This window comes from Malus domestica, chromosome 16, assembly GCF_042453785.1.
Source record: "Malus domestica chromosome 16, GDT2T_hap1".
NCBI classification, from domain to species: Eukaryota; Viridiplantae; Streptophyta; class Magnoliopsida; order Rosales; family Rosaceae; genus Malus; species Malus domestica.
In genome coordinates, this window is record NC_091676.1 from 30,175,287 (window position 1) to 30,189,014 (window position 13,728).

The following is a 13,728-nucleotide window of genomic DNA, read 5'->3' on the forward strand; positions in this document are numbered from 1 at the left end:
AATTATACCCACCATTATACTTGACAAAAGGGGCCTTAAGGGCCAACGTTTCCTTGCTTGGTATCGCCATATTGAGAATGTCTCAAAGGTGAAAGACATATTGTATGTGCTTAAGCAATCCCCTCCTCATGTACCTCCTACGAAACTAGCTTCAAATGAGGAGTGTCAAAATTATGTTAGACACTATGAGGATGACTTACAAGCCAAATGCTTAATCCTCACTTCACTTAGTGAGGAGCTTATGAAGCTACATAAGCACATGAACACTTCTTGTGCCATGGTTGAAAGTTTGCATAAGATGCATGACATTGAGACTAGTAATGTACGATTCTCAAATGTTTGTAGTCTAATGAATGCCAAAATGGCAAAGGGGGCATCGGTCCATAAACATGGACAAAAGATGGAAAAGATATTTAAAGATCTTAAAAGTTTAGGAACTTCCATCGATGGGAAAATGGCCCAAGACTTTTTCCTTGCATCTCTCTCGGATGATTTCACTAAGTTTATTGTAAACTATAAAGTGAATAGATTCGATCATTCTTTGAAATAGATGATTGACATGTGCTGTAAATTTGAAAAAGGTTTCAAAAGGGACAGTGGGAGTGAGAATGCAAACACAAGGAAAAGGTTGCATAAGAAGAAGGCAAAGAAATCCAAAGGAACATGCTTTCATTGTGGAAAGGATGAACGTTGGAAGAAGAAATACAGGGTGCACATTGCGAGCCTTATGACACAAACTTTTGAAGAGACTATTTCTGTCATAGAGAGTGCTTTTACAGTGAGCTCCAATTCCTGGATATTTGATTCAGGCGCTAGTCAACATATTTGCAATACGTTGCAGGGACTAGCAGGGAGCAGATCACTGCGCAATGGGGAGATGGTTGTGTGAGTTGGGAACGGCACTAAAATCTCTGCAAAAGCAATAGGCACCTACATGCTTAACCTACCCTCTGGGGAAGTCCTGGAACTTAAAAATTGTTTATATTTTCCTTCATGTATAAAGAATTTGATTTCTATCTCTAAGCTTTTACGAGATGGGCACTCAGTATTGTTTGACAAAATGAGTTGCACTTTATACTTGAACGGTCGTATTCTCATGGTAATATGATAGAGGGACTTTTTCACCTAGAGACGAATAGTGGGACACACTGTATTGAAAGCGGGAATACCTCAAAACCCAAAAGGGCTAGAGAAGAAGTTAACCAAGAAAAGATGTGGCATCTTAAACTTGGACATGTGAACCTTGATAAGATTCGCAAGATGTCGAAAGACGGATATATCCGCCCATTAGGTAATGACCGGATGGGTACTTGTGAATGTTGCTTGAAAGGGAAGATGACCAAATCTCCATTTACTGGAAAATGAGAGCGTGCCACTGAAATTCTAGGGTTAATCCACACTGACGTATGTGGACCTATGTCTACTACGTCGAGATGAGGCTTCTCCTACTATATCACATTCACCGACGATCACTCTCGGTTTGGCTATGTGTATCTTATGAAGTACAAGTCAGAATCCTTTGAAAGGTTCAAAGAATTCAAGAATGAAGTTGAGAAGCAAACTGGGAAACAGATAAAGACCCTAAGATCGGATCGAGGGGGTGACTATCTGAGTAACGAGTTCCTAGATTATCTCAAAGAGTGTGGAATTGTATCACAGTGGACTCCACCAGGAACTCCTCAACATAACGAAGTTTCTGAGAGGAGAAACCGAACCTTGATGAACATGGTTCGTTCTATGATGAGTTCCGTTGATCTACCAATATCATTCTGGGGATATGCACTACACACAGCAACTTATTTGCTAAATGCAGTGCCCTCTAAATCTGTTCCACAAACACCATATGAGATATGGTATGGGAAGAAGCCAAGTCTTAAACATCTTAATATTTGGGGTTGTCCAGCATATGTTAAGAAACAAGATGCTGGAAAGCTTGAAGCGAGATCCGTTAAATGCTATTTTGTGGGGTATCCTAAACAGACTTATGGATACGAATTCTATCACCCTGACGACCAGAAAGTCTTTGTCGCCAGAAATGCTATATTCATGGAGGATGAATTCGTTCTTAATAGAACTAGCAAGATAGAATTGAAAGAAATTAATGAGATTAATGATGAACCACAAACCAGCACTCGACAAGTAGACAACCCTATTCCTGAACCCCTAGCTCCACGTAGATCTGAACGGGTTAGTAAGCCACCTAAGAGGTATGGCTTAGACAATGACTTTGCGGAATTGTACCTTCTAGGTGACAATGACACAAAGGAGGACCCTAGAGACTACACTGAAGCAATGTCCGACATTGATTCAAAGAGATGGCAAGAGGCCATGAAATCCGAGATGGATTCCATGTATCAAAATCAGGTCTGGACTCTTGTAGACCCTCCAGAAGGTATTGTACCTGTTGGAAACAAATGGGTCTTCAAGAGGAAGATAGGCGTTGATGGGAACGTGGAGACTTATAAGGCTAGATTAGTAGCCAAGGGTTACAGGCAAATAGAAGGGATTGACTATGAAGAAACCTTCTCTCCTGTAGCCATGATTAAGTCCATTCGGATTTTGCTTGCTATAGCTGCGTACCATGATTATGAGATCTGGCAAATGGACGTGAAAACGGCCTTTCTGAACGGCTACCTAGAGGAAGAGCTCTATATGACTCAACCCGAAGGTTTCGTGTCCAAGTCTGAAAAGACTAAGGTATGCAAGCTTCAAAGGTCCATTTATGGACTTAAGCAAGCCTCCAGGAGCTGGAACATTCGTTTCGACACTGAAATCAAAACGTTTGGTTTTACTCAAAACGAAGACGACAATTGTGTTTATCAAAAGGTCGTTGGGGATGCAGTTGTATTCCTAGTGTTATATGTAGATGACATATTACTATTCGGGAATGACACTGCAGTACTTTCTTCTGTAAAAGTGTGGTTGTCCAAAACCTTCCACATGAAAGATTTGGGAGATGCATCTTATGTACTTGGGATAAAGCTCTATCGTGATAGATCCAGAAAATTAATTGGATTATCCCAATCTATGTACATTGATAAGGTGCTAAGTAGGTTCCAGATGGAACAATCTAAGAAAGGTTTTCTTCCTGTAAGACATGGAATTCACCTTTCTAAGTCCATGGAACCTAAGACTCCTGAAGAGATACGGCAAATGAGTGTTGTTCCTTATGCCTCCGCCATAGGAAGTCTCATGTATGCCATGATATGCACAAAGCCTGATATCGCATATGCTGTGAGCATTACTAGTCGATATCGTTGTCAAGACGATCCTTAAATACTTGAGAAGAACTAAGGACATGTTCCTCGTATATGGAGGAGCGGCAGAGTTGCGAGTGGAAGCCTATACAGACGCAGATTTCCAATCTGACGTCGATGATAGAAGTTCCAACTCCGGATATGTATTCACTCTGAATGGTGGGGCTGTAAGTTGGAAGAGCAAGAAACAAAGTGTAATTGCTGATTCCACAACAGAGGCTGAATATGTCGCTGCAGCTGAAGCCGGCAAAGAAGCGTTCTGGATGAAGAAGTTCATCACTGAACTTGGGGTGGTTCCAACCATTACATCACCAGTAACTTTGTACTGTGATAATAGTGGGGCGATAGCTTAAGCCAAGGAACCCAGGGCACATCAAAAGAACAAGCATTTTGATAGACGTTTTAATATCATTAGAATATATGCTGCCGAGGGGAAAGTCAACATCCTCAAAGTTGCTTCAGCCGATAACGTAGCAGATCCACTGACAAAGCCAATGTCTCAAATCCAGCTTGACCGTCATATGGATAAGATGGGTATTAGATACATGGGAGGATGGCTTTGAGTGCAAGTGGGAGATTGTTGGAAGTATGCCCACAAAGCCACTCATTTGATGTAATAGCTTTTTGGAATACTTAATGTATTAAACTTTTATATGTTTAATGGAGGGCAAAGCTTATTGTTAATCACTATTTATTGTATCATGTGTTTAAGCAATAAGGGAATCCAAGGGATGTATTTGATCTAAGAGACAAGTGATCTAAGTGACTTAGATTATCGAGACCATTCTCTTATGTTCATTCCTAAAACGTTCCTAGCCATAGGATTGCCAATTGGGCATTGACAATCCGCTAAGGTTAGTATGTGTTATGTTGACTCAAGCGTGAGTATGACTAGTCTCAAGTCATTTGGTGTTGGACACTAAGACAAACACATAGGTGCTCGAAAGAGTAATCGAGTACACTGAACTACGATCAAAAGAGAGTTCGAACATACATGTCATGTATGAACTCTAAAGTTGCAATATGCAAAGTAGTCTTTTGACCTGAGGCATCATAGATGTCTAATGGTTAGGTCCTTGATCTTTAATCATGTCAACGGCATTCCCTCGGAGTGTCCACGGCATTGTTGGGGTCAAGCTATCTAGTCATGTAGGCATATGAATGCACAACAAGGGATCTCTAACCTTCCATGGTGGAAGGAGAATACTCTAAGATATGATTCTAAAGTCTTTGGCCAAAACAAATGAATATGACTTAGGAAGTTTGTTCCAAATCATATTCAAGGGAATCATATAGGAAAGTATCACATTGGATAGTAGACATGAAACAAATTATCACTTAAACAATGTGATTAAGAGTATTGTATTAGAGAAGGACCGTATTGCATTGTAGTTGTAACTGGATAGGTTCTCCAACCAATTTTACTTAGCTTGGGTAACCATGATATGCTGCTAGGCGTCACTCATGGTTTGTGGAAGCCCTAATGGTTAGCAAACACTAATCAATAAAGGGAGAATTGAAATGTGGTTTCAATTCACAATCGATCGTTAAGAGTAACAATCGCACACTGCCTCGTTAATTGGAACCTAATGGATCGTACACCGAGTAAGGATGTATGTGAAGAAATCAAATGAAATGGATAAGCAATTAAATGGTTTAATTGAAGAATGGTCAAGATTAATTAAATAGTTAATTAATTATACGAAATGTTCGTATTGGGCTTATATGTTGGTTTTGGGTTTCGGGGCCCAAAAGCGTTTTGGTCCACAAGGCCCATTATGTTTAAGTTGTATGACAACTAAAACAAAATGGGCAAATTAGCCCAATAACAAAGGAAGGCCGGCCATTAGGGTGAATATGGCAAACTTGGATTAATTACAAGTTTGCCACTCACTTGTAATGAAGTATAAATTCAACTTTATAGCTTTATTTTCATTAAGGGTTTTCTTGTTGAAATTGGGTGAAACATTTTCTCTCATTTTTCTTCCAAGAGGCCGGCCACTAAGGGGAGGGACATCTAGCAATCTCTTCTTCCCTAAGTCATCCATATCATCTTCACAAGATACATCCTTGGTGAAGAGACTTAGAGACATCAAACTTTTGGTGTTTTGGAGAACATATCATCATTTCCTCAAATCTTCAAAGGAGCACTAAAGGGAGGAAAACACAAGGAGGATCCAAGGAGCTTGGAGGTGACTTGAAGGCCCTCCACTTGGGTGAATCCCTTGTGTAAACAAGGATGAGCTCCAAGGGTAAAGAAACTCTAAATCTTTACTTATCTTTAATGTTGTTAAAGAGTTTATTTTGGTTCACCATATACTAGGCTTTGAAAGTCATGGGTTTTATGAATTGTTTTTGAATGCATGCCTACTTTAAAGTGTTAATAGCTTGCATGAGTATTCAATTGTTCATATGGGGTGTTAAAAACAATTCATAAAACCCATGACTATGAGTAGGAGTGTACATAGACTTTATATGCTATGAGTAGGAGTGTTTACTTTTATATCTTACGCCTAACACTTCCTGTTTACTTGTATATAGAATTTTTTATTTATTTATTTTAATCTAACAAGGTCAAAATTATTATTGCATAGTAGGATAAATAAGTTATTTAATATTAAATTGTAATGTATGGTGCATTGAACAATTTTTTGGGTGCTAATATAAAAAGCCTATTTGATATCTTGCTAAATGATGCAAAAATATTATCCTTACTATCTATTTGTATCATCTTTATAATAAAAATGAAAATCACGTGCATTGGCAGATTCTACCCTTGTTAGAGAGATGTGATAATACAATTAGATAATAAATGTAGCAGTACTACTCCTAAAATGCTCTAAAGTTGATTTGAAATGGGCATGTAGCTGGTAGTAGCGGGCCTTCGTAATTCAAAATTCATAAGTATTTCATAAAGAGTGATGATATTCCCACCCCGGTGTCTTATTTCCCCACCCACCATTTAATGAAAATGTTAATAACATATTTATCCTTTTAAAAGAAGACTCTTAAACCCCTATTTAATTCAATACTAAAATAATAAATAAATAATGGTGGGTGGGGTGTGATATCTTTGGTGGAAAGAGGTTGGGAAAGATTTGGATTAGAATCGACGGAAAGGTTGGAGGAAGGAATGGGCGTGTGCTGGATGAAGGCAAGAAACTTCAATAGAGAAAAAAGAGAATTGGGTGTGAGATCTGCGGTTTTGACAAAAAAAAAGGAGGAAGAAGAGTGGTTTGGGGATCCGGGGTTTTTGCGGCATTAGGTGTGAAGGAGATGATGAATGTCTACGTCTTAGGTCTTAGGTCTTAGGTCTTGCATTTTCTTTCATTTTTTATATTTTTATTTATTTATTTATAATATTATTTAAAGATATATCAGAGTTATTTAAAAAAATATATATTATGGTTATTTTGGGAATAATGGTGGGTGGGGAAATAACATTTTACTTTTTTAATTTTCTATGGTGGGTGGGATTATCATGTGGGTGAGAAAATAGGACACTGGGGTGGGTCTAGTAGCACTCTTCATAAATTATGAGCTGGAACGGTTGAACCCTCTGTCGCAAGTAACCAATCCAAATCTCAAACCTCCAAATTTGGTAATTTGATCTGGTCTTTGATGACCCCCGTCTCATTATCTCTGTGCTTTTTGTCTGGAACAAGCAAAAAATAAGCCAGCCAGTCAGAGTCCTAGTCCTATACTCCTACTCCTTGTCCAGTCCAGTCTCCAGTCTCTCCAGTCCAGTCCAGTCCAGTCGCTTGCCAACTCCTTGCTGCTGCTCGTACAATCCCACACTCTCTCACACACATCTCAGTTTCTGCACAACACAACACTCACACCCTTCCCCTGACAACTGCTGTCTGTCGCCCACGTAATTTATCCCCACCCCCTCTCTCTGTCTCTCTCACAATTTTATTTATTTATCTTTTTTTTTATAGAAAAAAAGGAGGAGAAAAAGAGCTAAGCCTCTCCGTTTCTTTTTCTTTTATTTTGGCCTGAATATTTGTAAAGTGAGAGAGAAGAGAGGGAAAAGGTAAAGGGTGGTGAAAGACTGAAAAAGAAAAAGGCAGAGAGAGACTGAAAACTCTGAAAGAAGAGAGAGAGAGAGAGAGAGAGAGAGAGAGAGTGTGGGAAGAGAGTGTTTGTTAATTTGAAGAATCATGTTCATCATCATCTCTAAATTCCAATTCTACCTCCATTGATAATACTTCATAATATAATAATGCTTCCTCTCAAGCTCTTGATCTTCTTTCTCTCTTCTTGTTCCCTCTGCCTCTCCTATGAGCCTCGCAACCATGAAGGTAAAACACCCTCTTCCCACTTTCTTCGTTTTGTTGCCTTATTTTAAATATATTAAAAAAAAAGTTTCGGAATATGGTTTTTCTTCTTGTTTTGGGATCGGGGTTTTTAATTTAATTTAATTTCTAATTTGAAAGTTTTGAAAACTTGGTTGCAGTGGAGGCTTTGATAAGCTTAAGGGTAGGTTTGAATGATCCGCATGGGGTGTTAAACAACTGGGATGAGGACTCAGTGGACCCTTGTAGCTGGGCTATGATCACCTGCTCCCCTGATAATCTCGTCATTGGCCTGTAACTCGCTAATTCATTTCTCTTTTTCTTCTAATTTTATTTATTTTAATGGGTTATTCGTTGTGTTATTTGATTTTGTTTGTACTTTGTAGGGGAGCTCCAAGCCAGTCTCTGTCTGGAACTCTGTCCGGGGCTTTTGCAAATCTCACTAATCTTCGACAAGTGTAACTTCTTTGATTCACCTCTTTCCATTTTCTCTTCTCTTTTTATTTTAATTTTCTTCTGTTCTGAACACACACACACACACACACACACATATATATAAATATTATTTATTTGTTATTTTAATTTTTGACTGTGGCAATTGAAGGTTGCTGCAGAACAACAATATATGTGGGAAACTGCCCTCGGAGCTGGGTACGCTGCCCAAGCTTCAAACCTTGGATCTCTCCAACAACCGATTTTCTGGTCTTGTCCCCGACTCTCTGGCTCACTTGAACACTCTCCAATACCTGTAAGTTTTGATTAATTAGTGTTAATTCATGTCTTAATTTGTTGTTAAGTGAAACGGAGTTGTCTTGTTTAGCAATAGCAACCTCCAATGTTGTTGTTTTTGTCGTGTGTCGTGTAATGAGAGCAGGAGGCTGAACAACAATAGCTTGTCTGGGCCTTTTCCCGTGTCTTTAGCCAAAATCCCCGACCTTGCTTTCTTGTGAGTATTATTATTACTGTGTTTGTTTGTTTGTTTGTTTGTTGTTTGTTTGTTTGTTCTTTAATTTTACGTCGTCTTTGGTTCTTGAAAATTGGAACATGTTTGCAACATGTTGAGTAATTTCTGAATATCTGATGAATGGGTGTTTGTTCTTGTGTTTACTATAAATTGGGTCATCAGGGACTTGTCTTATAACAATCTCAGTGGTCCAATACCCAAATTCCCAGCCAGAACTTTTAAGTATGCCTTCTATCTCTCTATCTCTCTCTGGTCCTTGTTTTATTCTTATTCTTTGTGCTTTACTGATTTGTTTTGCATTTTTATACACTAGTGTTGTAGGGAATCCGCTAATTTGCGCAAGCAGCTCCACTGAAGGATGCTCTGGATCAGCTACTCCCGTCCCTCTTTCATTATCTCTCAAAACATCACCTGGTAAACCCATTTAACTTTCCATTTTTACGCTATAAAACCCATATGTATATATGTGTGTGCTCGCGCGTGTGCGTATATATGTCGTTGTCTCTAATTGTTCCCCTTTTTCCTCTTGTAAGGAAAACATAACTCCAAGACTGTAGCAATTGCACTCGGGCTCAGCCTCAGTTGTGTGCTTGTCATAGTCCTATTGCTTGGAATACTCTGGCACAGGAAGAAGCAAAAAACCCAATCCATTTTGAACATCAGTGGTCAGTAACATCATATGATCCCAGTTAATTAATCAACAATGTAAAAAATGAAAATAGATAACTTATTTCAAATGGATTCTTACCTTTACTGCAGACATTCAAGAAGAGGGGATTGTGAGCTTGGGCAACCTCAGAAGCTTTACTTTCAAACAACTTCAACTTGCAACAGACAATTTTAGCTCCAAACACATACTTGGGGCTGGAGGTTTTGGCAATGTCTACAAGGGAAAGCTACCAGATGGGACTATGGTGGCAGTGAAACGTCTCAAGGATGTCACAGGAACAGCTGGGGAATCACAATTTCGGACTGAATTGGAGATGATAAGCCTAGCAGTGCATCGCAATTTGCTTCGGCTGATTGGATTTTGTGCTACCTTTAGCGAGAGGCTTCTGGTGTACCCTTACATGTCTAATGGCAGTGTAGCCGCCAGGCTCAGAGGTTGGAAGCCCTGTGACCTACTTTTTAAGATTTTCCTTGGTTGCTTTGATTTCCTTCATAAGTTGCCGGTGTACTCGGGTTTTCAAAGTGCACTTGCCTTAAATACGTTCATTAATTGGATTATTGGGATTATGTGTGGATGGTACTGTCAACAGTAGATACATTTAAAACTTGGTGACATCTGAAAATTCCAAGTCGGTCTGAGAGAGAATGATTACATTTGCCTCATGATTATTCATACTGTGTAAATTGTTTGAAGACTTCTTAAAATGTTTCTTGTTTGAAAAAGGGGCTGTTCATCAAATTTACTTTAGTAGAATGAAGGCAAAGGCCACCATCCACCTTAATGAAGTCCTGATAAATTATTCTGTTTACAACAGGAAAACCAGCACTAGATTGGAACACAAGGAAGAGGATTGCAATTGGAGCTGCAAGAGGTCTTCTGTATCTACACGAGCAATGCGATCCAAAGATTATACACAGGGATGTAAAGGCTGCAAATGTGCTCCTGGATGACTACTGTGAGGCTATTGTTGGCGATTTTGGTCTTGCGAAGCTCCTTGACCATGCTGACTCTCATGTCACCACTGCTGTCCGTGGCACTGTTGGGCATATTGCACCTGAATACCTTTCCACTGGTCAATCATCTGAAAAAACTGATGTTTTTGGATTTGGAATTCTCTTGATAGAGCTCATAACTGGAATGAGAGCTCTTGAGTTTGGGAAAACAGTTAATCAGAAAGGAGCCATTCTTGAGTGGGTAAGTTTTTCTGTTACTTAGATGGGCTATGGACGTGTTTTCTGCATTCCTCATTTGTTTTTATTAGTTACATTTATCGATTTGGTGTCCCAAATCACATAGTGAGAGATGGATAAGCAGTTTCATACCTTCCTGTGTCGTTATTATTCAAAGAAACAAGTGTTATTAATGTTGCTCGAGCCAACTATTTGAAGGCCCTTAATGGTTGAATGTTTAGAGCTAATGAGAACAATTTATATCCATGCGACTGGTCACAGGTGAAGAAAATACAGCAAGAAAAGAAGGTGGAAGTTTTGGTAGACAGAGAGCTGGGAAACAATTACGACCGGATTGAGGTGGGGGAAATGCTGCAAGTGGCTCTCCTGTGCACTCAGTACCTACCAGCCCACCGCCCCAAGATGTCGGAAGTGGTGAGGATGCTCGAAGGCGATGGGCTAGCGGAGAAGTGGGCAGCATCACATAATCAAAGTAATTCCAGCATGGATCGCTTTCAGAGTCACAACAGTAACAAAAGCAGCAGTCACACTGATGGCATTCATTCAAAACACGATGGAAATGAACGCGATCGCGGAAGCATGTTCAGCGCTTGGATAGACGAGGATGAGGATGAGAATTCTTTGGATTCCTATGCCATGGAACTCTCTGGTCCAAGATAGAAGAAACAATATAGAGTTTTTTTTTTTTTCATGCATTCTTTAAAACTAAAATAGGTGGTTCTGTCTGTGTGAGATCAACTTTCTAACTCTAGTTGTGAGTTATGTAAGTATGCCGTTTTATTGCTGGATTTTTCTTCAATTGTCCGGAAAATGGAGGGCTGGGATCCGTAGATGCAAATCTAACGGTTGTAAAAGTCTGGAAAGTTGAAAGCTGGTAAGAACCGGTAACCGGCTTATAGCAAGTAGAAATGGGGCCCAATTTGTTCAAGTCACCAATAAAAAATTTAAAAAGGAGCATTTTTGCTCATGATTGTTCAAAGAGTGCCCATAATATACATAATTATTTATCACGTGTAATTGTTTATTTACTCTACTTAATTTTTACATTAAATGTACTTATTTGAATTTTGAAAAAAAATAACTATAGTTAAGTAAAAATACGCATGATAAATTGACACACCCCGACCGAGGTCAAGGCATGTTGACTGTCACGTGAGAGTGACGTAGCCATGTGAGAGTGACGTAGCCATGTGCACAGTGCGGAAGCGGTAAAGATATCAATTATACGAATAATTAAAAACCAGATTACTAGTGTGCATTACTAAACAGAAAGTGATAGGAGTTACACAGTAAACACTCATAATCAGAGCATAAAGTTTAGGTGTAGCCTAGTAGGACAAGTACTAGTTACACAGTACCAAGAATGTCCTACTATTATTCAAATAGGTCAGAATTGCCGAAGATCCCGAGCCACCAACAACAATCTTACTTAGAACCTGGAGGGGTGCAAAACAGAAAACGTGAGTGGGCAAAAACAAATGTTTTACAAAATCATTTCATTTATCAACATATCTAGCCCCTCACTATAAAACATGTATAATTTTTCCAAAATCAAGATACAAATATATACATAAACGAATATGAACATACATCAAATCAAATCATGCTTTACGTAATCATATTCACATGTATATAAGCCATGCCAAGACATAACAGAGTAAGCAATTCATGTAAGAATAAATTCATAGAAATATGATATGATAGCCAGAACCCCTGAGGTAGTATGTACGGCTGAATTCATAGCTCAAACTCAATCTAGCCGGAGTCACTTCTATGACCTATACGGCAATATACTGCACATAAGTCGGAACCACTAAAATGGTCTGTACGACAAGGTTGGGTGTGATATAGTTATGCTCAATGCTACGCCCTCATGCTAGCTGTGCGATAAATAGTTAGTCAACTACGAGTCGGAACCACCTATAGTGGTATGTACGACAAGACTATGCACCTAAATTGGATCCAATGTGAGCATATGGTGCGGGAGATGGGTGCAGGTTTATGAGCTCATCGTTTCTTAATCATATCTCATATAGACAATCAACATGTTCATCTCATTTATTGAATGGCTGCACCTAACCTCTCGTTAGACTGCCTACGTACCCTAAACAGGGATCAAGTTGTTCGTAGTTCACCTAGACCAAACATAACTTACCTGCACTTACCTATGCCACCACAACACCACAATTACATATATATGTAACCATGAAATGCATATTCAGAATATAAAGGCATTTGGCATATTATTTCAAAGCATACTTTCATTTAAAACACATTTATGGGAAATATATCAAGTATATACATATATATAGAAAACAAAAGTCCGCTCACTGATATGTCGACGGGTCGTAACCCCCGAGTCATTCGTGGATACGCTCGTCCTCGGGATAAGCCTCACCTATATGTGAATTAACTATAAAAATGTTATTTTAAAGCACATATACAAAACTAACTAATAACTTCTCATACATTGCTCAATTTGGGTATTTAAATATACCAACGTGACCTACACAACTTCACGAACATCGTGATATTTTTAGAAAAAATTTCCTATAACTCATGCGCCCTCACGCACCGGGGAGGGCACGGCATCACGCTCCCTCACGCGCATCACCTTCAACTTCCAGATGCCGGAATAGTGCCACCGGCGCCAGATTCTGGGCAGACCTGCAACTGCCCATTTCTCTCTCGTTTTTGCACCATTTTCTACGCAATCTTCACCCAAATGTCACAAATTTCAAGAGGAAGAAGGTTATACCTCTTTGAAGCCTCAAATCCTTCGAAAACACGTCGGAAAAATCTCACCAAAATCGGCCACCTTCGAACCTTATGATCTTGACTTCCAAAACCTTCAAACGAAGCACTCCGAGCTTCCTTGGGACCTCACTAAGGTCGCTATGAGCTTGGATTGTCCTAAAATACAACCATTCGAAAGTTCATGAATAGTGCTCAACTCGGAGCTTGAGTTTTCAACGTGAAATCGAACGAGTTCTTACCTGAAATGGGTACCTTTGTACTCATATGGTCTTCACAAACACAATGGTACCAATTTCTTCTTCAATCTGTAATGATTTGGCTTGGTTCGACCTTGTCTGTACGGAGGAGAGGGAAGAGAGAGAGAGAGAGTGAGTCTGAGAGAAAGAGTACGGGAGAGAGGAGAAAGAAAATGGTATGGGTGTGAGTGTGTGGTCCCAAAGTGTACACCAATCACAACAAAAAAATTTCTTACTTCCAATTGGGTCGAAATTAGTAGGGACTTAATACATTGGTCTTCAACCACAACCACACCTAGTCCCACGATGCCACAAACGCTCGAGGGCATTTTAGTATTTTCACATCAATGATAACA

The 13,728-nt window shown here is 39.3% G+C and overlaps 1 protein-coding gene and 1 long non-coding RNA gene across 2 annotated transcripts in view; both read left to right on the forward strand.

Moving 5' to 3' along the window:
• LOC139192840 (uncharacterized) overlaps window positions 1–13,728 on the forward strand; it is a 63,941-nt gene that overhangs the window by 23,284 nt on the left and 26,929 nt on the right. The gene's annotated exons all lie outside the window — the stretch shown is intronic.
• Window positions 6,881–11,358, forward strand: LOC103423196 (probable LRR receptor-like serine/threonine-protein kinase At2g23950). Its single transcript, XM_070815479.1, has 11 exons — window positions 6,881–7,561; window positions 7,717–7,849; window positions 7,942–8,013; window positions 8,160–8,303; window positions 8,430–8,501; window positions 8,682–8,741; window positions 8,833–8,933; window positions 9,053–9,184; window positions 9,279–9,623; window positions 10,004–10,383; window positions 10,641–11,358. Exons 1-11 carry the CDS (start codon window positions 7,483–7,485, stop codon window positions 11,037–11,039), a joined length of 1,917 nt encoding a protein of 638 aa, XP_070671580.1. The 5' UTR covers window positions 6,881–7,482; the 3' UTR covers window positions 11,040–11,358.

Coding starts and splice junctions, on each gene's coding strand:
- LOC103423196 (XM_070815479.1), top strand. CDS start 7,483: ATGCTTCCTCTCAAGCTCTTGATCTTCTTTCTCTCTTCTTGTTCCCTC. Junction 8,934..9,052: donor ATCTCTCAAAACATCACCTG/GTAAACCCATTT, acceptor TCCTCTTGTAAG/GAAAACATAACTCCAAGACT. Junction 10,384..10,640: donor AAGGAGCCATTCTTGAGTGG/GTAAGTTTTTCT, acceptor GACTGGTCACAG/GTGAAGAAAATACAGCAAGA.